The sequence below is a fragment of the Pseudopodoces humilis genome, chromosome 15 (assembly GCF_049639895.1).
Source record: "Pseudopodoces humilis isolate 2021_Gansu_Grassland_sample_001 chromosome 15, ASM4963989v1, whole genome shotgun sequence".
NCBI classification, from domain to species: domain Eukaryota; kingdom Metazoa; phylum Chordata; class Aves; order Passeriformes; family Paridae; genus Pseudopodoces; species Pseudopodoces humilis.
The window spans coordinates 18,561,894-18,573,432 of NC_142214.1; the positions used below are offsets into that span (position 1 = coordinate 18,561,894).

Sequence of the window (11,539 nt, forward strand, 5' to 3'; positions counted from 1 at the left end):
CTGGAGCTCAGCTCTGCTCTCTGGGTCGCTGCAGTTGAGGAAAAGAGTTGTCTCCAAGCACATCCCCTTTATTGTTGCATTTCATTGTCTTCTCCAGAATTTGGATCTCATGCACTGGGAACATCCCTGGTGTGCTTCCCTCCCCCTTGTGCACACACATCCCAAAAATCCACAATACTGTGAGATTAAAGGTCTGTAAACTCTCCCTTTGTGCTTGTTTGCTTGGCTGCCTGTGTGCTCATGGCTCACCCCCCTGTGTGTTCCCTGCTCTCTCCATGATGTTGGCCCTCGAGTATCCATGAGAATCGAGGGAAGATGGACTCCTCCCTCATGGACAGGGTTTGGAGGAACCTGGGCTAGTGGAAGGTGGCCCTGGATGGGCCTTAATGTCCCTTCCCACCCAAACCATTCTGTGACACCTCAGCCCCCTCCCCAGCAGCCACACTGGCCCTTGTGTGGAGCCAGTGGTGGTTCTCTGCTCTCCTGAGACCCCTCTGGTTCTCCCGAGGCTGATGATATTTTATTAATATTTCCATGAATAGATATTCTAAAAAACTTAATTTATTAACACTTCTATTAATTAAGGCACATTTAACAGGCAGGAGATGCCATCAAGGAGGCGCGAAGCTGTAGCCTGTCAGTGGCTGCTGCAGAGCACCTTCCATACTCAGACATTAATCTCCTTCATGGAAAAATAACTCTGATCTCTGCTCTGGCTTTTGGAGTCTCTCCTGCTCCAACATGTCAGCGATGAAAGGCCACGGAGGGAGCTCAGGCTGTGGGGAGGGTGCTGGCAGGAGAGGGGTCTTACCACAGCAAACCGGCTGGCGTTGGAGAGCTCTGAGATGGGGATTTGCATCAAAGGAAAACTCTCGGGGTTAGTTAAATATTCCTCTAAATATGCAAAGGAATGGAGTTACTGATGCTTGTTATTCTTATCTTCCTCTCGGTGTCACAACATCTTTAAGTTGGGTGAAGGTTTCACTTACTGAGGCGGTTGTAAAGATTTCACGTTAATTAAGAGGACTCCACTGCAAATCTGAATATGAATGAAGTTTGGCTGCTGAACCCCAGGGCAGTGAGTGCTGTGGGAACAGCAGACACTGACAAATGTTGATGTGAAGAGTAAAAAGCCAAACAAAAAAAAAAAACAACCCAGACCCAGAAAAACACCTAAACCAATGCTGCTATCTAGTACCCGTTCTGTGAGAGAGAAAAAAACCTGAGTTTGAGTTGCCAGAAGGGCATAAAATAGATTTTGACTTGAATTTGCAGTCAAAGAAATGAAATTCTGGCAGTCAGGAGCACTGATGAGGATTCTCCAGTGCCGCCCATGCCTGGGTCTCAGCCACATGGCTCTGTTGCTCCTGCTCCCTCTCCGTGGGCAGGTGGTGGCTTTGGAGGGTGGGGGGACCTCAGTGGAGGAAAGGAGATCTGAGCTGGGTCCTCATCTCAGGTTCTTTGCGCTGGTGAAGCCCCACCGAGCCTGGGCTGCTCATCACCCACTGGAGGTGGAGCTTCACCCAGTGGGAACAGTCTCAGGGGTCTGGGGAATGAGGCTTCCAAGGATGGGGCTCTCGTGGTAAACAGTGAGACTGGAGATATTTTTCCACAAAAAACTGTTTTTTGGGGAAGTTTTTCGTACCTGCCAGTGCTTGGGAGGGCAGTGGCTGACAGCGAGGCCGAGCAGCTGTCACTCCAGTATCTGTATTTTTTTCCAGCTCCATCGTAGAGTTTCTGTTGATGAACTGGGATGAATCCATTCCTTCATCTCTCCACCACATCTTTCCTGGCTGGACATGAATAAAGTGCCTTTGCACAGCAATTTTGGGTGATGTGGAGGGTCCTGCAGAGGTGCTGAGCACCTCCCCACCTCCCAAAGCAGGACTTTGGGGAAGGAAATGCTGATACACAACATTTTCACCTTGCTGAAAATAACATGGGGACATAGCTTTTGGAGTGGAAAAGTGACAGGCTGAGAGCCTAAATAAATTGGATTTGTCCTCTTAAGGAGGATGCAGGCAGCGCATGAGGCTGTGTGGGGGTGTTTTATTGTTGTTATTTTTTATTCACGGTTCCTTGAGCTGATCCTGGGGATTGCACTGACTGTGGTTGTGTTTCTGGAAATGTGCAGGTTGGCCAGATGCAGTGGGGCATGGAGTGAACAGAAAGAGGTTAAATTGATGGATGACCAACAAGAGCAGGATTGTGCCTCAGAAGACCAAGAAACTATCCTGATTAATGGGGTGAAAGAAAATGGTAAGGAACTTAATTATGGTACATGAGGGAGCAGCGACAACTTGGAAGCCAACTTATTTTCCTAATTCCTTTTGTGCATTTAATATCAGCAGTTTGTGGGTATCTCTGCAATGTGGAGCAGGGGAGTAAATGGGTGTTTTCTGCACAGGAATCATTCCAGCCATAAATCTACACCTCTTTAGGCCTTAACAACAACTGCTTTTTTACCTGTGCATGGGCATGGCTGGAAATGTTTATGTGCACATGCAGCTTGAATTAGAGATTTTTGTTTGGTTCTTGGGGGAAAAAAAAGTCATCCAGGACTTTGCAGCCCCTCTATCTATTGGAATCTCTCCCTCTCTCAGAATTATGATCCCATTAGCCAATATTAGCAAAATTTGGCTGAAGGATACTTAGTCCCTACAAACCGGGGGAAAATTAGAGATTAGGTAGGAGGAAGAAACCAGGATTAGTGGGAAGGGAAGGTTGGATTTGTGAGCTCGTTCTTGCCTGTGTCCCATCACCCAGCACATGGGATTCCCTACCCTGTAATCCCTTTTCTGCACACAGGTCATGTTCCTGGGAGCCACCAACATGGGCAGGGAAGGATCAGCCCCTTGCAGCTGCTTCCCAAAATGCCCAACTTTGTCTGTATCTATTTCATCGATCCTATATTTGCTTTCAGAATAGCTAATTAGGAGTAACAGTGCTCAGCTGTCTGAAACCCTGAGTGAAATAAATAAGCCTCTGAGCATTTTCTGAGGTCATTTGGACTGTAATCTCTGGCCACAGTAAATTCAGAGGGGAGGAAGAGCCTGATGCTTTCATTCTTCAATGTGTTTCATGTTTAATTTCATGGCTTTTTACATTTTGTATTGGCCCATAAATCCTGAGGTAGGTAGGTAGGTAGATAGATAGATAGATAGATAGATAGATAGATAGATAGATAGATAGATAGACAGACAGATAAATCTGTGCTGCCCTGATCAGTAAGGAGGGGATTTTTAGAACCTCATACCACTTCTATGGAATTCAATTAAAGAGGGCTTAAAAAGTGCTTTAATTAGACATAACACTGTAGAGTGCTTTAGGTTAGAAGAGACCTTAAAGCCCATCCAGTGCCACCCCCTGCCACGGGCACGGACACTTTCCCCTATCCCAGGTTGCTCCAAGCTCCATTCAACCTTGGACACTGCCAGGGATCCACAGCTTCTCTGGGCAACATGGACCAGGGCCTCCCCACCCTCAGAGCCAAGAATTCCTTCCCCATGTCAGTTTAAACTTTCAGTTTGAACACTGGTGTGTGGGAGTTGCTGCTGAATCCAAGGCCAGGAGCCAGCATGAAGCTCTGGAGCTGCCACCTCCCCTTGCCCATGTGTTGTTGGGTGGATGCTGAGTGAAACTGGGAAAAGTGGTTTTGCTTCTCCAGCATTTTCTGTGTGAAGTGTATTCCCTTGGAGCATCAGTTAAACATAGGCCTGATTTTAGGCTGATACAGAGCCCCAGAAAATCAGGTTTTGGCATTTGTATTTCACAAGAGTTAAGTTCACTCACACAAGTATAAACCTAAAGAAACGCCCAGAGACAGTATATTTTATATAATAGCAGCTTTGCCTATTGAATGCAGCTTTTGAGATTGAATTTCAGCTTTCTGCCTCCCCCTTCTTTGAGTCTTACAGTATTCACAGACATTCTTCTTTTATCCTCAAATTTTCCATGCTTCCTGTCAGCTCCAAGCTCATTTTTATTTTATTTTACTTCTGAAGTGGAACTGCACTGGTTAATTTGTTTTGGTGCTTAAGGAAAAAGATACCACCTCTGCATTTCTGATCTGAAGACTGGTGGGAGGGACTCAAAAATCAGCTTTTTTATTTATTTCCTATTTTTAACCCTTTTCAAGCAAGCCAGTCTGGCCTTTTCCAAGTTGTTCATGTTGAAGATGATGACAGGCATTGCATTGCACTTCTGGCTGGAGCTAGAGAGTCTTTGGGAAAAGGTTTAAAGTCCTGGGAGCGCTGCGAGGCTCCAGCTGCAGTTTGTGCTTTGTTCAGACTTCACTGATGGCTCCACACCCAAGGCCCCTGTAGCACAAAACTTATGGGAGTGGTTGGGATGAAATTAGGGGGGGTTTTGACCTCCTGCTTGGCACAGGCAGGCATTCCAGTCCTTCCATGGAATCCAGTTCCTTTCCATCCTTCCCACCTGGGGGGTTTTCCATCGTGCTGCTGGTAGCTGTGCCAGCACAAATCTCCCCTCCCCAAGGATGCAGGAGACTCACTTTCCTCTCAGTTTGGAATAAGAGCGTTTGTGAGGGTCACAGCAGCCAAATAAATCCCTTTGCATGCCCCATTTAATGCCACATCCTGGTGCTCCAGTTGTGTTTTAAAGCCCTTGTCCCTCCTTGGAAAGCTTCAGCTCTCGCCCCTCTGCCTTCAGTGGAGCCACCAAAAAGGAAAGACCTGAGCCATGACAAAAGCACCAGGCTCCGAGTCGGCAGAGCTCTCTGGCTGGGATGAATGCACTCATTGGAATATATTTTTTTTTAATACAGAGATATCAGAGCGTGTTCATGGATGAAAAGACATCGTATTTAAATTTCAAGGGTCATACCGTCCGTTGAGCCAGGAGTCAGATAAAAGTACATTCATAACTTTATTCTGCCATAAAAGAAGCGCAACGAGGTAAAACTAAAAAAAAAAAATAAAAATCCTTAGGTTAAAAAATCCTTACATGACTAAAAAGGCATTTTTAGCGATTAGGGAAGAATGGCAAACCCCACAATAATTCTAACAATAATTGCTTTAAACTCTGTGTTATCTTCTGCCTTCCCTTGGTGTGGACAGTGACAAAAAGACCGCTGGGTTTTTAAAATCAGCCGTCACTTCCTGACTCTGGAGCAGTAAAGCAGCTCAGGTGTGTGCAAGCTCAGACCCTGCAGGGGGGCTGCTTTGTTCCTTTAAGAATCTTATTTTCCTGTTAATTTTTTTCAGTGTTAATGAGAACATTTTTATTAAGCTTGTTTTGTTTTTTTTCTAAACGTTGTGAGGTTTGAGAGGCGGTTTCCAGGTAACCGTATGGATATGAGGAGGGAAGAGCGGATGGGCTGCGTGTTTTAAACGTGCTCTTGTACCTCTTCCAGCTGGATGCAGGGAGCAGCGTGTTTTCCTCTGCCTTCCACGCACATCACCACGTTAACTGGATCCAGGAGGGAAGGATTGCTGGGAAGGGCTTCCCAAAGGAGCACTTGGGAAAAGTCACCACCAAGGGAGAAGGGGAGGCAGGGTGGCGAGCCTGAGACCTACAAGGGTGGTAACCCCTCTCTCTTTCTCTTCCTTTCCTCCGTCCCCGCAGAGTCGCACGCCCTGGACGGCGATGAGAGGCCCTGCAGCGCCGCCGAGGCCGCGGCACCGTTCCCGGTGCTGAGCGCGGCTCCCAAGGAGGGCCCCGCGTGCCACCGTGCCCTGACGGCCAAGAAGCCCTGCCTGCTGAGCCCCCAGTCGCCGCTGCGCCTCACGGATGTCCCCGAGCACGCCTCGGACGACTCCTCCGCCCACGCCATCTCCCTCACGTCCTGCGTGACCAAGGGCATGAGCTCCTGGTCGCTGCCGGGCGACTGTGAGAAGGCTCCTTTCACCATGATGGAGCCCGGGGGGATGTCGGCGCTGACGGGAGACTGCCTGATGCAGCCGAGCCGGACCTGTCTGGGCTGCTTTATTGAATCCAAGGACGGCATTGATGCGGAGCCGGGAATAAGCTTGAAAGTGGGGGATATAAATAGGGATTATGACACCTGTTCGGTCTCTGATATAGGGATTCACTGCATGAGCACAGGAGAAACCATGAGATATGGGGATCAACTGCTTTCAGACCAGCTTTTAAGCTTCCCTATGCATAAATCGAGGGCAGCGGACAAAAGAGATGCAGAAAAATCTGACAGTGATTCAGAGGACCCCACTCAGAAAAATTATTACGAGGGATTACTATTAGACAAATGCAATGGTGAGGAACCTTTGCTAACAAATCCCAACCAGGAATGGGGCTATTTTGAATCTTTCATTAGTGAAAGTAAAATTGAGCTGCTTGACCTCTGCTCCAAAAATGAGCTTTCTGTAAATCTGTTTTCTGAGGAAGACGTGGACAATTACATGTTCGATGATGACGATTCCACCTTGGGAAGTGATGTCTGCTCCCTAAAGATTAGATACGAATCCTTCCAGGACAATGTGCGGGAGAAGACCACCACCCTACAAGAGGACGCCCAGTTCAACTTCTTCCCCAGCGTGTTCAGCAACTGCACCAAAAGGGACAGCAGGAGCACCCTGAAAAGGGGGCCCAGCGGTACCGACCCTTCTCAATTCAAATCCGAGGAAGGCATCATCTGGGGGGAGGAGGAGGAGGATGGTGAGGAAGAGGACGGTGAGGAGGAGGAGAAAGCTGCCTTAAATAAATCTTGCAACAGCACAGAGATGGTGCAGTACGTGGGCTCCAAGAGGAGCCACTTCTTGGACTCGGTGAATTCCACAGAGGACTCCGGGGAGTTCAGCGATGACAGCACTTGCACGGAGTCCTCCTACGATGTGCTGCGGGACATCAAGGACTGCAGCCGGTACCTGGCCCGGGACCACTCCGGCTCCTTCATCCAGCAGAACTACGGGCTGCGGGCAAAGAGGAAAGTGCGATACAGCGACGACTACCTGTATGATGTGGACTCCATTGAGAACGAGAAGATTCTGGACAAGAAGGAGTGGCTCCCAGATGGGCCCAAGGAGGAGGATGACGACGAGTGGTGCCCCAAGAAACGGCGAAAAGTCTCTCGCAAGGAGCCCCCCGTGATCATCAAGTACATCATCATTAACAGGTTTAAAGGGGAGAAGCATATGCTGGTGAAGCTCAGCAAAGTGGATGCCAACGAGACAACTGTTACTCTGAACGAGGAGCTGCTCAGCAAATACAAGAAGCTGGCCCCACTGAAGGGCTTCTGGCAGGAGAGGCAGCAGAGCCGGCTCGATTTGCTCAGATCGTCTCTCTACCACAAGCAGAATTTCTATCTTAACGGCTCAGATGCTTCGTTCCTCCCTCACCCACGGAAGCGAAAATGCAAGCTAGCAAACAGGCACCGGATTCAAAGAATTAAAGCCATCGAGCAATCAGTGAACAAGCTGGGCTCTTGCTCCTCTGATCACAAGCAGCCTTGCAGCAGTAAGGAGGATGTGGGCCTGAAAGGGCTGCCGGCGTTAGCCATCGCCACCCCCAGCTGTGCCAACGGATTACACGTCCACGACATCGCGGGCATCGCCGTGAAATGCAAACCGCAGGAGCGGGAGCACAAGGGGACGGAGCGGAAAGTGCTCCGCAGAATCAAATTCAAAAGTGAAGCCAGGTTGAAGTGCAAGAAGATCAAGGCTGCCACCAGTACGGCAGAGGACTCCCCAGCACTGGAAAACCAGGACTCTGCAGCGCGTCTGAAGGACGAAAACAGCCCCTGTGCTTCAGACAGCTCCCATCTCCCAGAGTGCCACGAGGATAAGGTTGCTAAAAATTCTTTCCTACCATCCACCTCCTCTTCAGACAAGCCTCTGCCATCTGCTAATATCACCACCAATGTACCCCTGATCCCCGGAGGGTATCTGCAGACGTTGTTAGATGCTTCGGATCTGTCGAGCAACACCGGTATCCCGTACTTCGCCCAGCACCCCTCTGAGCAGCAGCAGCAGCAGCAGCAGCAGCAGCAGCAGCAGCAGCACCCACTCCCCAGCATCGTCCCACCAGAAAAGCCCTTCCCGTCCCTGCAGCCGGCACAGAGCTGCGTGCTCTCCCCGCCCTCCGAGTCGGAGCTGCAGCAGTCGCCCGGCCACTTGGAGATGGAGCAGGGCGGCTTCGGCAGCATGTGGCCGGCCAGCAAGGGCAGTGAGCGCCAGGACTTCCCCGGGGACATGCCAGAGGCAGCTGGAATGCCGAGCGAGTTTGCCCCGGGCACGGACGGCCTCCCCGCCTCTGGATACACTCAAGTCAATCTGAATAGCGGCAAATTGCTATACCAAAAAAATTACATGCCGGATAGCCAACAAGTGCAGTCTGATGATTCTTATCAGTCATGTCATTTCAATAATGGAGAGGGGCGCTTTCATTTCCAACGAGGTACACTCAGTACGGATGATGGCAGGCTCATTAGTTTTGATTCAGTGGGTTCATTGTCAGTTAGTTCTAGCAATTACAGTTCTTTAAGTTTAAAGTCTTGTGAAAAGGACGGCGAGGATGATATTAATGATGATTTCTTGGCCCACTGCAGTCCCAAGCTAGTGATCCAGCAGAGCATAGATGAAATCACCCCTTTGAAGGAGTCCACGGACCTTTTAGACATTTCCAACTTCACGCCTGATAGGTTCCGACAGTCGTCGCTTTCTGAGATGTCCCCTCCAGACACTCCCAACCTGTCCCCGCAGATAGCTGGCTCCGATGCCAAGCCTCTGGGCACCCTGAAGGGCTTTCAGGAGAGCCCCCAGGCCTCCCTCAACAGCTCCGAGAAGGTCAAGTGGAACTGTGGGGTCCTGCAGACCGAGGATCAGGCAGATAATGGCTTTGCTTTAAATAATCACCAGTTCCAGTTCCATATGTTCAACGATGAAGATTCTGTCAGCCTTCTCGAAAAGAGTCCATGCTTGTCAACATTTAATGAGCCATCTGGTCAAATTAGCACCAATAGCAAAGTGTCAAAATCGAAGAGGAAAAGTTCATCCAGCAAGAATGTGGGTACAAACCAAAGCTCTTCCCAGAAAGCCACCCGGAAAAAATCACCCAAAACCAACAAAGGAACCGATAAGCCGCAAGGGAAAAACTCCAGGCAGGCACCCAAATCCACCAGGAAAGGGAAAAATGCAGCAGGAGTCAACGGCGAGAAGGCTCTGGCCGTTGGTGGCAGGGCGGTCACTCAGCTGGGCACCGTGGCCACGGCCACCAAGGGCGTGGCCGAGGGCACTCAGCACTGCAGCCCGGCAGGGGTGAAGCTGGGCAAGCACAATGGGCTCTCTGGAGAGTGGGCACTGGGAAAAGAGGGGGGCACGGGCTGGTCGGAGGCCAGCCTGGGCAATGCCACCAGCCTCCTGGATGACGACCAGAGGGAGTTTGAGGAACCTTCCAACATCCTGTCCAACATCGCGTCGGGAATGGCCGACGTCCAGAGGTTTATGATGGCCTCCATTGAGCCCTTGTGGGGGCCCGTCGGTCACAACAGCGTTCCAGACATATTCCGGTCACCGGAGTCCAACAGCCTGAAACTGAAAACTCTTAAAATTTTGGCAGGGACGTCCCAAGAGTCAAAGAAGAAGGCAAACGGTGGCTCGCCGGGGGCGGCAAAGAACCACAAGTCAAACAACAAGGGCTCAAGCAAAAACAGCAAAGGCGTGACCTGCGACCCCAGTCGCCCCAACTGCTCCACCGGGTTCACCACGGACATTCACGCTCCCTTTTTTGATAAAAACTATAGTAACCTGAGCACTTTAGGCAATAATGGACCTACCCATAAAAAACTCTACCGTCATAAATCCAGTTCGAAATCACTGAGGGATGAGAACTGTAAAATCAAGCGGACGGACCGCGAACAGCCCCACAAGGACCCACCCGTGACAGCTGCTTTTGAGAAACTGAGGTAATGCTGCACCAAACTGGCTGGAATGCCCCTAACCTCCCTCCCACCTGCTAGGCCCGCTGTTCCTCAGTTTTTCCTTCCTGAAAGCAAAAGTTTGCATGAAAAAAAAAAAGAAAAAAAAAAAAGACATTCCCCTTTTACAGTTTTGGTTGGTTTTGGTTTTGGGGTTGGTTTCTTTTTTTTTGTTTGTTTGGTTTTTTTAATTATTACTTTTAAATGCATGAAAGTACTTCTGACTTGCAAGCTACCTAAAAGAATGACCAATTTTCTGGCTTGGCTGGGGTTAAAAAAACTAACAAGGCTACTCTTTTCTGCTGTTTGGCTTCTTCAGTTTTTAATTACTTATTTATTGGGGGGGAAAACAAAAACAAAAACTAAAAAAAATACAAAAAAAAAGAAAAAAAACATGATTACACACTCTTTTTAATGATTTTGACGAGGAAAGACTTTTTTTTTTTTTTGGAACATTTTGTAAAAAATAAACCACAAAAAAAAAAAAAAGAGGTTCTGCATCCAAAAGCCAAGATCTCAAAACTTAAAGGCTCTTTACTTTGCAAATGAGAACTCGTTCCTAATTGAGCTTCACGTGGCAATTTTTGAGTGCTTTCTGGCCCCCTCTGCTGTTGTGTCTCCTAACCTGCATCATCTAAAGCTGCATCTTCTCTACCCGCCCGCCTTTAGCGCGTTCGCTCCGTCGTGGTGACTCCAGACGAGCTAACTAAGATGGCATCAAATGTTTGATTTTTTCCTGCAGGGAATCAGACTCCATTCTTCTTAAAGCAGAAACAGCATTTTTGGGTTTTCCTGTATTTGAAGAAGAGACTCCCTTTTCTAGAAAGACGGTTGATGTTTGGTTCTTTTCTTACCCTTTTTTATTTTTATTTTTTTTTCGGTTGTTTTTTCTTTTTTTTCCCCCATCGGTTCCTTTTCGAAATCTGCCTTGTGGTCTGTTGAAATGTAAGTGCTGAAATGAAGAGTTTGAAATTGTGGGAATTTTATTATTTGAAAGCAAACCTAATCTGGTATTCTCTGTGAAAGACTGTTTTAAAAGTCATACTGTTGTACAGTAGTTTATGCACTATTACCCACAACAACAAAAAATTGTGCCAAACTATGAACAAGTGACTGTATTGTATATATTTTTACTTCTCTATCAACATTGGGTTGTGAGTGTTTTCTGCAGCTATGCCTTTTGGTTTTACTAGAAACATTCCAGTTGTTAAGTACTAACCACCCCCCTTCGAAAGCACCTGTAACTCACGATGAAAAACAATATTGTTCACTGATACAACTTACCAAAAGTTTTATGGACATGACTAAAAGTGTGCCAAATTTACTTACCTCATTTCATGGATTCACCCTGTGGTTTAAAGCTCATAAAGGGAAAAAAAAAAAAAAAAAAGGAAAAAAAAAAGAGAAAAAGGAAAAAAAAAGGGGGAAAAAAAAAAAAAGAAAAAAAGGAACTTTGAAACCGATGCTGGGAAATGGTAACGTCCTCTCTTTGAAACCACGAGCAGAAAAACTTAACAGTGAAATGTTGAGTTTCATTATAGGAGAGAGTTGCAATGGTGGAGGAGTTCAGAAAACCACTGACGGTAAGTTTGCCAGGAACTCAAGTGTCTGCATCTAGAGACTACAGAACAGCTGCTTTTCAAG

The 11,539-nt window shown here is 47.9% G+C and overlaps 1 protein-coding gene across 2 annotated transcripts in view; it reads left to right on the forward strand.

Moving 5' to 3' along the window:
* Positions 1-10,639, forward strand: part of NEXMIF (neurite extension and migration factor) — a 152,300-nt gene extending 141,661 nt beyond the window's left edge. For both annotated transcript variants that reach the window (XM_088062667.1, XM_088062668.1), the window contains exons 3-4: positions 2,135-2,259; positions 5,590-10,639. In XM_088062667.1, the coding sequence (XP_087918793.1) occupies positions 2,184-2,259; positions 5,590-9,887 (4,374 nt within the window). In that variant the 5' untranslated portion in view covers positions 2,135-2,183 and the 3' untranslated portion in view covers positions 9,888-10,639. The remainder of the gene's footprint in view (positions 1-2,134; positions 2,260-5,589) is intronic.
* The last annotated feature ends 900 nt before the right edge of the window (positions 10,640-11,539 follow it).